At 30.3% G+C, this 14,461-nt stretch overlaps 1 protein-coding gene across 1 annotated transcript; it reads left to right on the top strand.

The window, feature by feature from the left end:
• The first annotated feature begins 4,918 nt into the window (after nt 1-4,918).
• Y-h (yellow-h) lies at nt 4,919-14,105 on the top strand. Its single transcript, XM_011061446.2, has 5 exons — nt 4,919-5,154; nt 10,697-10,851; nt 11,130-11,447; nt 11,772-12,021; nt 12,735-14,105. The coding sequence occupies exons 1-5, from the start codon at nt 4,947-4,949 to the stop codon at nt 13,673-13,675; spliced, it is 1,872 nt and encodes a 623-aa protein (XP_011059748.1). The 5' UTR covers nt 4,919-4,946; the 3' UTR covers nt 13,676-14,105.
• The last annotated feature ends 356 nt before the right edge of the window (nt 14,106-14,461 follow it).

Below are 14,461 nucleotides of genomic sequence, written 5' to 3'. Positions count from 1 at the left end.
TGCAGAAGTTAGGCAGCATGCTGGAATATTTGCAAATCATTTGGTTAGTCTAAAATTAATAAACAATTTCTGAAAAATTTTATCTACAATTAATTTACGAAGAATAAGAAATCTTGTTTCGAACTGTTATTGAAATCATAATTAGACGTTTGTGTTAATAAATAAAATAATTTATAGATTGTTATTAAAATATTTATTAAAATGTTTATAATTATGCATTTACGTTTAATGATTAATTAAAAGTTCTAATCATGTATAAATTCTAATGACATAAAACTTATAATCATATAATATATAATGATATATAATACATTAACACTTTTCAAAAGAAAGTTTTTTAAAATGAAAAAGAAAAAAAATGCGATGTAGAAACTTCGTTATGGATTAATACATATCCATGTATATTAGCAAGTCTTTTTATAGGAAACGTATATTGCGTGCCGTAAATGCACGCAAATGCAAAAAAAATTGAAGTTAGATCAAATTCGCGTTTATCCGGTTTAGTTAAGTTATATTTCTTCGTATAAAATACAAAATAAAAATATTTGTGAGTTACAGCAATATTCAGACCAATTTAATAAATTATAATATCGTGCATTACATAATGTCAACTTTAACATTTCTATCATCATGCTATAATTTTTAAATACGCAGTAAACCGTATCGTATTTTTAAATACCAAATAGACCATATCGCATGGCTTAAGCAAGAAATAAGGGACTTCTAGTTTGATTATTCCAATAAAAAATTAATTTACCTATTGAAAGTTTTAAAATATATTGTTGTTAATGTATATACAATGTGTGTATATATACAATGTAGATATCATGTATGATACAATCTGCATACATTGTTTCATTAGTAAGTTACGTTTTACTTAGATGCGCAATTCGTTTCACTTTTTACATTTTTCATTTGCAATAATATTCACTTAATTTTTATAAATAAATGTATCTTGAAATAAATAATATGCACAAAATATTTTTAATTATTATTTTAATTATTATAATTAAATTATTATAATTAATTATTAAAATTAAAAATAATATTTCCTAATAAGAACGATGTGTTTACTTTAATTTTCTTCTAAATATTTTATTTTTAATGTGTGTGTGAAAAAATTATTTGAGTGTCACTTAGGAAGTAAAAAATTAGTTTTCTACAGAAAACAAATTTTGCTGAAATGTTTAATTTATTATTATGTTTCTCCAAATTTATATTTTTAAAAATTATAAAATATTTAAATAACATTAAAAATCAAAAAAAGAGTATTTCAAATTATTTTTAGATATTCTCTATAAATAATATATAATTATCATAAATATAAATAGAAAATAAATTCTCTTCCTCTATTCTATATTCAGGGTATATACTTATATTTACTAAATATTATTTAGGTGACTAAAATAACAAAATAAAAAAAAGGAATTTTCCTATAATAAATTTTAGCATATGGTAAAATTTTTCGCGAAACATTTGATATAACAAGTATTGAGAATAATATTTGACATAATAAGTTTGACATAATAATATTTGATAGTATTGAGAATAATATCGCTTGATGTTATTAAAGTATGAAGTTTTTAAGATAAGTTGTATCGCAAACATTACTTAAAAATGACTTTTTTTAAGATTTGTTTAAAACTTTTACTATTTGAAGATAATATATTCTCTATGCATTATTTTTGGGGGGGGGGGAGAGGAGGTAATCAGGCAAATATTAATTATAAAGCTTTAGAAAGATTGCAATCTTCTTAAGCCTTTACAATAACAATTTACCTAGTTATTCTTTATTTTCTTCGTTTAAGTAATTCGTACTGTATTTATCTACAGTCCCTTAGATTTTGAGCAAATTTTTGAATACCATTCATTGCTATAATTGAAAATGTATTGTTCCTTATTTAGCATACGAAACATATATTAAAAGTACTACTTTTAAATGCAATTATCTTTCGAACATGCCTGATTACCCCCCCCCCCCCTCAAAATTATGTGTACGTATAAGAAAATATCATAATCTTCAAATAATAAAAGTTTCAAACAGATCTAAGAAAAGTAATTTTGCGATACAACCATCTTAACTGTTTCCAAAAAATTATATTTTCAGTGTGGTAATTCTATTAGACACTGAAGGATGTAGATTATTCATAATTGTAGATCGCACAGATAATTTATCTTTGATATTTACAGCAACACCTTGACGGTGACTGGCCGAATGCATTGAATCGGAAGGAAATAACGAATCACGGTGCAGACTTAAACGAAGAAGGTGTGCGGTAAAGGTTCACAAATATCATGAAACTTTGACGAAGAGATACAGTGCGCGTTGCAGGAGTGTCGAAGCAACAGCGTGTTGCTCTAGTCAGGTACTTCACCTTTCTGTAATTGCGTGCTGCAAGTAATTACATGACTTTTGCGCATAATAACATAGCGATGCAGTTAAAAGGAACAGTGCGGTAATACTATACTTTATACATACTTCATCGTTTATCATTTATCATAAACTTATAACAATAATAATTGGCATAAAGATAAGTATTGTAAAATGACATTAAGAGAAAAATGTTTGATATTTGTGACTCTCTATAATTGTATAATAAAATAATTATAATTAAAAGCATCATTTTTATAGTTATTATTGCTATATTAATATTATAATACATTTATAATAATATTTATAATAATAACACACGCCTACAAAAAAAAAGTACTCTATGTTGGGATGAAGATACAGCTATTCTTATGTATTTTATGTCGGTGAATACGAATCTGATATAAAAATAGAATCGTCCAGGGCAAATTTTTAATCCAGAGCGAAAAAATGGATCAAAAATGAGAAAAAATGGGTCATTTTTTCACTCTAGATTGAAAATTTACCCTGGATGGTCCTATTTTTATATCAAATTCGTATTCAGCGGCTCAAAATACATAAGAATAGCTGGGTCTCCACCAGCACAGAGTACTTTTTTTTGTGGACCTGTGTAATTATATTTATAGTTCTATATATAAAAAAGATATAAGCATAATTACCACAGATTACTTACAAATACCAAATACATTTCTCTCAATGGGCACATAAATTTCTGTAATCGTGCACATCGTTTATAAGTTCATCGTTGAAGTTGTCAATTATGTCTCGGTGTCCGAGTATCGATACCGCTTATGAAATACTCGGCGCCGGCAGCAAAAGGAAGTAAGTGCGAAAGCGGAAAGTACTCCTAATCTCCGGTGGAAAGTGGCATTTATATTAAAATCGAAAAGAGCGTCTCGCTTCGCTTACTGAACGAGTCATCGGAACGAAGCTGTTTCAGACTAGCGTGAATTGTGTCCGATGTATTTGACTCCGATGAGAAGGGAAAGAGAGGCAGGATAGCACGCGCGATCATTTCACAACAACCGGCCATGAGCTTGAGTAGTGAAATGTCGTGTCATCGAAGAAAAGTGCACACGCCGTGTGTGGAACTAATGATTGTAATTCCATCACAGACTTCACCAAACTCATGTTTATGCGATTATAATCCGAATACCTTGCTGCATTTAAGCGACGCGAACAAATTAAATGTCTTTTACTTTTAATCTCGAATCAGTGTGAAGAGTAAGCGTAAGAGAGAGAAAGAAATAAAGGAAGAATTAAGTTGTTTAAATATTAAAATAAATAAATATATATATTCTAAGGAATAAAAAAAGGAAATCTAAAAGATTCTAAATAAAAAGTTATAACTCTTAATTGATCAACCCTTCAATGATGAAGACATCTGCATAGAATAGAAAACTTGATTATTTTAATAAAAATATTGAATTAAGAGATGTATTTTGATTAAAATTTGAAAAATAATTATTATTAATGCATTAATAAAATATCATTAATAATAAATTATCTCGATTGATTTTTCTCTTCTCAAAAACATTATTTAAATAGTCTCATAAAAATTCTAATCTAGAAATAAATTTTCTGTAAAAGTTCATTTCTTATTGTTATAATTTTTGAAAAAAATATTTAATTACATCTAGTTTTATGACTTTCTCTTTTCTGCTGTATGTAATTACAAATTATGATTTGCCACGGAGTGCGTTTTTGCATCGAATAACATTCCACGTGCGTAACCATGAAATTATTGTGGCATATTGACGCAATTATCGCAGCGTTTTGCAGAACGAAAAAGCATACAGCCGACAACCAGTTGGTCGAATTAGGATTATTAAAATTATACTAACAGTCATGCTCGTGTGTTTTGTCATTTATAAAAAACTTAAACCAGATTACATATTTTAATTTTTATCTATTTTAATTTTAAACCAGATTATAAAAATTAAAAAAATTAATTAAATAATTAATTTAACTTAAATAATTAATTAAATTTTCTTCTTTTTTTATATATAACACAGATTTAATATGATTTTGACAATATATGAATATATTATCAATTATATAATTTTAAACATCTTTTAAAAAATATATAATATCTTTATTTTTAATATTAGATAATAACATTCTATTATGGTATTAATCATAGTATTCTATTTAATTAATATTTATGTACAAACAGAAACATTAAATTATGATTACATAAAACTATATATACAATTATAGCGTTTTATATATATATATATATATATATATATATATATATATGTATAAATGCTTCATTAATATTATTTCTTTTATTTTTTTTAAGCTAATGCTTTTATTATTTTAAACATATCAAACGTACGCATATTTAAATATTTCTATAAGACTAACAACAGGATTAATCGCATTTGACATAACAGTATTTATAGGTCACTTTTTACTGTGTTTACATAATGTTACAAAGAAACTGTATTTATAATCCATCCGTATCTATAATACGATTATCCGGATAAATGTTGCATCTCAACGATCTCGACACGGTCTTTCCTTTGACAGCTTAATTATCGTTTTCGCGTAATCGGCTTTCAGACATGCCATGACGAGAAAGAATAGAAGCAACGATGTGGAGAGAAGCGGATGGTCATCATACGGACAACCGTGGATGCCTCCGAGGAGAACGAGCCAACCCAGCTATTTCTACACCTCTCCTGATTATACTTTCGGCACCACAGATGGATCTAGTCTGAGCTATCGTCATGATTTCCGGGACTACAGAAGGCAGCATGATTTACCATACAGACATCGTGAGTCTTTAAATGTCAACACGAATTATAATCGGTTCTTCGTAATCATGTACTTAGTTAATAATTTGACATCTAAATTTGATGTAATTAAATAAAAAGCTAAATACTATAGTTAAGATGATATTGAATTTATAATAATATTATCAAACTAAGCATCACGCTAAACATATTTATTATTTCTTAGATGTTACTCATAACATATTGTTACTTTGTATTTTATTTATTTTCACAGATATTATTACTCACAATATTAATGATTAAGTAATAATTAAGTAATAACTTTATAATTTATTTATATCTACAAATTATTAATTTTACGACAAGTGTTTTGCTTAACATTTGGGCATTTAATGTCAAAAATGATTCTAAATTGCGAGAGTTGAAAATAGAAAGTAAAAAGTCATTAACATTTTCATTGAAGTAATAAATCTTTAGAGCCTTCAAATGGTACAGCGTCGTGCATTTCGTATAAGTTGCCTATGCAGGTAATCGAATTACCCAGAATCCACATTGTTACAACGTTGTAAAATTCAAATGAGTTTTACCTAGAACGGGGCAATAAAAAGAAATGCCCGATGCCCGTCTCATAAAAAATGTAATTATGGTTGTGCTTGCTGGTGCCGTAAAATGAACCGCCTCCTCAGAAAATACTTGCGCAATCATCAGCATGACTCATTTTTTACGAAACGTTCCTCTCTATATACTTTTGTTTTAGTTTTATTTGTTTTTCTTCTTCCGAAAAAAGCACCTTCTATATAGTTATTAAATTTCCTCCAAAAACCATGGTCTATGACCATCAAAAATTAGAATAAAGCATGCAACTCGATGAATGGTTTAACCAACCCTCATTGTAACCATTACAAAAAAAGATTTATTGTTATAACCGCTTATTATCGTCGATTTATTAAACTGGAAATAAAAAGGGGAGTGGACGTTTGTTTGGTTCTCCCTCGATTCTCGTTCGCAATGCATTACTCGAGCAAATACGCGAGTTCCCATGAACCTATCCACCAATGACCTATACCACGACATAGAGTCCGGAGTCGTAATACAGACGAGAGGGAAAATCATCTTCGGGAGAAGGGATTCGCCATTCTCTCCTTTCGTAGGATCTAAGACATACTTACGACCCGGATAGTGGAATATGGTAGTCGCGTAACATCCATGGTGCCATCTCGAGCACTTGTCTTCCCTCGCGCTACACATCTCCGATACTACATCGTTATAGGGGGGAAAACTATAGCTCTGAGTTTAACGCCATTCCCAATCTCCAGGTCCCGAATTAATAGAAGAGGGTCGTCTGTGTCGCTCAAAGTAAGTAAGGAACGACTCATCATCATAAATTGCTTTCGCTCCGACATTCATGTCAGCAAATAATGCGGCGCTTTCGTATGTTATGCATCATATGTCACGTGCTGACAGATGATTAACATTTAATCGAGCACACATTACTATCATTAGTGATGCTGGATTTCGATTCCATGCATCGAGAATCGATCTTTTTTCGTCCTCAAAAATTAATTTGCTAGTCGATTCTGAGAAGTATGTACATACGATTCATTGTCGATTCAATTTTTTTTTAGCTTGAATTGAGATATACTCGTCAGCAAAAAGGTTGCGACACTTTTGTTCGATGGATTTCGGAATGCAACTTAAAAGTATATATCCAAAATATATATCCACACAAACTTGCATCCTATTTTACGTACATTCTTATGATAAAAATATGATAGGATAATTTACTTATGCATATGTTTATGTGGTATTTAAGTTTGTATGGATATATATTTTGAAGCGATTGAATGTAAATGATTAGATCCATAAGTGACTATAAGCAAGAACCAATTGTTTGGTGAACAAGCAGCATTCTGAAATTCATCGAAGAAAGTGCAATCGTTCTGTCCATAGATTTGTTCGCATCGCATACTCCTACCATAGCTTCTACTCACTTCAATAGGCTCGTTAAAGGTTGGAGTAAGTAGGAGCTATGAGGTGTGTGTGTCTGTCTGTCTGTCTGTCTGTCTGCTGTCTGTCTGTCTGTCTGTCTGTGTGTGTGTATGTGTGTGTGTGTGTGTGTGTGTGTGTGTGTGTGTGTGTGTGTGTGTGTGTGTGTTGTGTATGTGAGTGGGTGATTTGGTAGGTGGGTATGTGTGCATATGTGTGTGTGTGTGTTGGAGCACAAACAAACTTGGACCGTATTCCGATATACACTGTCAGTACTGAAAATCTATAGTATATGTAACGTGCACTATAGATTTTTAGTACTTGCAGTGCATAATAGAACACAGCCCAAGTATACGTTCCTGCCGTCTTGCATTTTATTGGATCTGGCCTAAAACAGAAATTACGCAGCCATATCTGCGCGAACCAGCATTTTTTCACGGAGTGCCTTTACTAATTATATTTTCCTACAAAGTCCAAGGTCTTTTGACTTGAAATGTGTCGGTATCTACGCTTAATAATAAATAATAATAATAATAATAAATTACAATAGACGTTCTATGAGTTGTAATGAATTAAATCAATTAATTTTATATAATTATATATAAAACATTTTTTTCCGGGGGAGAAGAGAGTCATTTTCAAATTCACAATTTTGTTATTCGATTTATAAGACAAAATCGAATTCTTCTAAAGAATCGAAGAAAAAAACGCGTTTACAAAAATATGTCGATTGAGTCTAATTTCATTGAAATTAAAGGCTCTTATCGTACTTTTCATGACATAGTATAACTAGGAAGATAGAGCTGTCTAAGGTCGAGGTCTTTTGGCTTGAAATCAAAATGTATCGGTTATTCACGCTTATTACTTCGTTTCTACTTCTTACTTCATTGCTCTTTTGTCGTAGCACGCTTAGATCTTAGAGACGACACTAGTTTGAAATCGATTAAAGTTTTTGGCCTGTGTCTTTCACTATGTTTAACAGTATTCTGTTACTAATATTATAAGATATTATTATTTATATTTTTATAGTTAAATATATTATGAATAATAGTATCTTATAATATTAGTAACAAAATACTCTTAAATATAGTGAAAGATACAGATCAAAAAATTTTTAATGATTTCAAATTAGTGTCATCCCTGAGACTAAACGTCGCACGACAAAACAGCAATGAAGTGAGGAGTAGGAACGATAATAGGTGTGAATATCAACACATTTCAATTTCAAGCTAAAAGATTTCGATCTTGAACAGTTCTATCTTTCTAGTTACTATGCCATGAAAAACAATACGATAAGACTTGAAAAGCCTTCAATTTCAATGAAATTAGACTCAATATATTTTTGCATAAAACGTTCTTTTTTTTTTCAATTCTTTAAAATCGTTCGATTTTGTCTCGTGAATTGAATAAAAAAATCGTGGCCTCGAAAATGAATTCCTGGGAAAAAAATGTTTTATATATAATTATATAAAATTAATTGATTGAATTTATTATGGCCTATAGAATTTCTATTATAATTTAATGGAACATTAATGGAAATTTAATGAATATTTTGATATATAGATGCGAATTGACTTATGCCTGTTTCCATCAATGTAGGTTAATTTTAATTTCGATTCAACTTACTCTTTGCTAGTTCTTAAAAATTAGAAAAAGACGAAGAGTAAATTGAATCAAGATTAAAGTTAATCTATAATACATTGGTGGAAATAGGCATTAATCTAGATACATATTATCTACAATTTACGTTATGACGAACAAATATTCTTTTTTTATTATTAATGTATTTGCTGAAGAGGATCCAAACCTAGGATTGAAAGAAATATTTGTCTATTTAATTGTTATATACAATAAAACTTGATTGCAAAGTATCCATCACCGGCTTCCAAAGACTTATTTTTAATTAATTTAATTCATTAATATTTATAGAGAATTTCTATTATATGATTTTATATAATTGTATATAAATGGACATATTTTCTATATAATTATATATATAACTATATTTTATATATAAATATATATAATTACATATAATTATATATAATTTTATATATAATTATATTTAATTATATATGAAATATGTCTATTTATATACAATTAAATTATATATAATTTTATGTAATTATGTATAAAATATTTTTTCCCGGGTCGATTATCAAAAAATCGATTTGACTTTCAGAAAACGGCATCACTAACTATCATCGAATACACTGAAATCTCTTAGAGCCATTTCGATCAACTTCGATTAACTTTAATCGACGATTAATCTAATCAGCAATGTAGCCAACAAAACGATTGTTGTCGTTCTGTCATTCTTAATCTATAATCTGTATGATATATTTATTATCTTTATGTAATATTGTATGCATACTGTGATAATAAATACAAATATTTTTCTTAAAAACATGCAAAGAGTAAACAGATATTTCACGAAAAAATGAGACTAAAAACGACTTTACCAATAAAAGTTTTGTTGTTGGCTACATTGCTGATTGAGTTAATCGGAGTTGATCGAATTGTCGAAATGGCCCTTAATAGAGTACCTTGAAATAGTGCAAATCATCCCCTCCGTACGCGCTCGTACGTAAAGTGGAGATAACAATGCAGTAACGTAGTAGCTACTTCTCAAATCGCGATGTGTTCGTGCAGACTTACGTAAAATGTATTTAAGATTAAAATATATAATATTATTATATATTTAAACCTATCAATACACGTATACATATATAATATTATTCTATACATATACATATATAATATATAATATTATATATTTAAATCTTAAATACATTTTACAGTTTTATAAATTGTACCGAACACACCTTGTTAGAAATGTTTCCTTTACATGTAAATGAAGCTCGTGGTTATAAACGAAAAAAAAATAATAAATGATTTAACTGAAATCTAAGTTACAATAGTTACTTAAATATAATGAACGTATACATTAAATTTTATAAAATTTTATAAAAAGTACATTAAATTTCATAAAGATTCATGAAAAATACATTAAATTTCACATATACATATAAATCTATTTTTCAGTTCTAAATTACATTAAATTTAATGTAATATCATGAAATTAAATTCAAATTGCGTAACTTAAAAGTACATTAAATTTCATGAAATTTTTAACAATGAGGTCTTAAAGGACATACTGAAGCTAGATGAAATGATATCGCAACGATCCTGGATTTTCGCTTTGGTAGTGAAGTGGGGATTACCTCGATATAATGCACTCAGAGTCCCGACAAGTCCCGAGCGAGTGCTATTATGAAGTTCCTCATTCTATATTCAGTGTATTGATAATATTGCCTCGCGAACGCAGGAACCTACTTACCTCAATAAAGGAGATAATCATTACCGAGTCATCGGATGTGTGAAGACTTCGCGAAGATCTCACTGAATTTCTAATCGTATTGGGAACATCAGTACTCCTTTCGTTCAATTTCATTTAATCTTATAATTCTTATTGACTCGTAATAACAGTTATAACGATGTAATAGGATTATCAAGACGTAATAAATAATTTGATGCAATTTCGTGTCATGAAAATGCAAATTTTATCACACAGGAGACTTTAAATTTTGCTTCACAGATATGGCGAGCACGATTCCATGGTTGCTGTCAATGTCGCTACTGGCTGTCCCAAAATTAACAGCTTACACGGGTCCCAGTATTTTATCCAGGAACCTTCAAGCACCTTCGTTGCCGTTAACTTCATCCTTTTCCACTCCACAATTTTTTTCGCACGTAAGAAACAACATAAACAATTTTATTTGCAATTATAAATTATTGAGTCAATTTACAATTTATTTAATTAATTATGAATTAATTATATAAAATTATTTCTAATTTTTTCTTCAAATTTTTGATCCGAAATATTTATTTTAAAAATTGTGTTAAAAAATGTACACATGTAATAATATCTGTCTTATTTACAATTAAAGATCTAAGCCATTTACATTTATTTCGAATTCTTTGATTAAAAGTAGTAATGCAATTCGTGAAATTTCATCGCGTTTTGTTAGAACATCAACTACAAAGATTCTGCATTGACTTATGATGAACACGCCGGCACATCGCGAAATTGCGATAATCATCCGCCGAAGGAAAAATCAACGGATTCTACGAACGTAGGCAATCTTTACGGGTCAACGCCGCAATCACGATACCACATTGCTACATCCAATCTGGGAAAAAGCAATCCTTCCAGGTCCATTGGAAGAACCATCAATATGTTCCGTGCGGATCCTCACTCGGTCAATCAATTAGATTTCCATGATTTCGGCGACGGTTTCGAGCCAGGACGCATTATAAACGACTACGTTGGTCCCGCTATGGAACTAGTACGTGGTGTTTCTTTGTTGCAAATTTAGACGAAAGCGATTCAAAAGATTTCGCAATAACTGGGTTGTTACTTGTCAGTAATCTTGTTGATAATTAAAAAGTAACACGTTTTTGCTGCATTTAAATAAGTCGATTATTGTAGATCTATGTGATATATCAGATCAATAAAAAAAGTTACAGATCATTTTACAGGATTATCTTATAGAATTGAAATTTTCTTTGACAAAAAATTATTCACACGTAATTACAATTCAAGATGGCTGATATAGGTACTGTAAATTTTTCAACAAGCTTCGTATTTATAGTTGACAATTTTTTAATAGGTGTACGCTTGGCCCACGATTGATTTTGAATTCGACAATATCGACGCACGAGACAAGGCTATATTCGAGGGCGACTATATCGCAGAGAATAACTTGCCCCTGGGCCTGGAAGTCTGGCGCGATAAAGTATTCATTACTCTGCCAAAATGGAAAACAGGCATACCGGTGACTCTGGCTACCGTGCCCAGACATTCCAAAACGAGGAGCCCCAAATTAAAACCGTATCCTAATTGGCAGTGGCATGAGCCAGGTTATCTTTATGCTAATTATCAGATTCTATTCTTTTTTAGACTGTTATTCTTGTATAAAAATTCCTAAGTAATTATCATGCAATAGTAATTATTTTAATTTTTAGATACTTTTAAAGTTAATATTTTTTTTAATGCAAGAAAACTCATAATGAATAAATATTTTAATACTAGAGAAAAATACCGAAAAGAGAATTTATTGTGCTTTATATTGTAAATTTAAATTTAACGTGTATGAAAATAGACTGCCCAAAATATAGTTGAAAAATTTAAGAAAAATGCTGTAATCTAAAAACAGTTTTAATTTAAATTATGATGTGGAAAGTGATTCGCGTGCAGAAAAATTCTGCGAGAACGGATTACGAATTATATAACATTAAACTTACGCGAAGAGTCTATAAGAATATAAGAAACAGCATTTTTCATGCAATCAAGAAAGTGCGGAAACTGAGTAAATGAGTTTCTCACGAATAACAAACAAACTTGCCTTTCATTTCTTAACGAAACAAAAGCATGAACCATTAAGAGTTATTTAATTTATAACTTATCATGGGAGAGATAAGAATAAGTTAACAAACTAAAGAGAAAAGAAATTTTAAAGCAATTTTGAAGAACTATATTGTTCTTCTAAAAAAAAATGTTCTGCTAAAAATTTATTTAAAATTTATCTGCAAATCCATAATAACCAAATGTTGCTCATTCTCTCTCTTTCCAGACAACTGCGAGAGCTTAACATCAGTCTTTCGAGTTCAAGTGGACGAGTGCAATCGTCTGTGGGTTCTCGACTCTGGCAAAACAGAGTTCGCCAAAAGATCCAAACAAGTTTGCCCGCCCGCCATATTCATCTTTGATCTACGCACCGATATTCTCATCAGAAAATATACCTTGCCGGATGAACAGATTAAACAAGACTCTCTGTACATCAACATCGTGGTGGATATCAGAAATAATGATTGCGGCTCTGCAGTAGCATACTTAGCTGACGTCTGGCGATATGGTATCGTGGTGTACGACTTCTTTAAAGATTCCGCCTTCAGAGTCGAGCATCACTTCTTCTATCCTGATCCTCTGGCGTCAAGATACGAGTTGCACAGTATAAAATTCCAATGGACCGACGGAATATTCGGAATGGCGCTTAGTCCCGTGGACATTCATAACGACAGAACACTGTTTTTTCATCCGATGTCTAGTTTCCGAGAGTTCGCCGTATCTACGTCGGTCTTCAGGGATATGCGAACCGCGGATTCTAACACGGAGAAATTCATGCCCGTAGGAAAACCTAGAGCCAAGGACTACGGTCATTCTTCGGGATCCGTTATCGATAAGAACGGCGTCATGTTCTTCAACATGGCCACCCGGGACTCCGTGTGGTGTTGGGATACCAGAAAGGAATATATACCGCAGAATCTAGGCGTGATTGGTACTAGCAACGAGTCCCTAGTATTTCCAAACGACATTAGAGTGGACCACGAATCAGATCAAAATGTGTGGCTTCTTTCGAACCGGTTACCGATGTATTTATACGGGACACTAAATAGCGCAAATATTAATTACAGAGTATTTAAGGCAAACGTTAAAGAAGCTGTCAGGGATACGGTCTGCGATCCTAATTACGTAGTTCCTGATTCAGATCCGGGCCTCGACGATACTTGTTAAAAATTCTTTTCACATCTCAAATTAAATTAATTTTCGACTGTCTTTTTGAAACTCTAATCTGACTCCACTGTCACTTTAAAGTCTAAGCATTGAAATTTTCAGCATTGAACATCATACACCTTCTTTTCTTAAGTTATTCCGTTTATTTATTGTATTCGTGCATTATCTATCGTAAATGATGATAAATTGAACGATCTAACGTACATGTCTTTGTACGACATTTGACATGCATTGTTTAGCACAAGTACGTTATTTAAATATTTATACTACTGTAAACAGTGCAGACTTCCAAGTTACCAATGATTAGACAATTACATGTAAAATTTTTAGCATAATTATATTTTGTACATATGTAAAACATTTGTATAAAACTTTTACTAGATATATAAAATTATTATATCTGATAGAAATAAAATATATTGCTATCGTATGTAACACATTCCTTTAATTTATTGTAACTGCTCATATATTATCTTATGTGTACATGAAAAAGAAATGTCAAGATCGATCGACCAACTGCAAGCATTTATTACTTTATGTCAGAAAGTAAAAATGTATATTTTTTCCTATAGTGATGATAATGACGTTTCGTAACTGTAAATTTGTCAATCCAGACTTTTTATTGTAATATCTCTTTATTGTATTCATAAAAGATTACTTTATGATTGTTTAATAAAGCATGTATTACTTCATGACTATAGTTAATAAAGCATGTATTTTAATAATGAAAATTGATAATTAACCACGACCACTTATCTTTCTCATGTGTTATACGGATTAATTAAT

This window comes from Acromyrmex echinatior, chromosome 5 (assembly GCF_024713525.1).
Source record: "Acromyrmex echinatior isolate Ae372 chromosome 5, ASM2471352v2, whole genome shotgun sequence".
Classification (NCBI taxonomy): domain Eukaryota; kingdom Metazoa; phylum Arthropoda; class Insecta; order Hymenoptera; family Formicidae; genus Acromyrmex; species Acromyrmex echinatior.
Note: the sequence above shows the minus strand (reverse complement) of the source record. Positions and strands in the feature narration are given on the sequence as shown.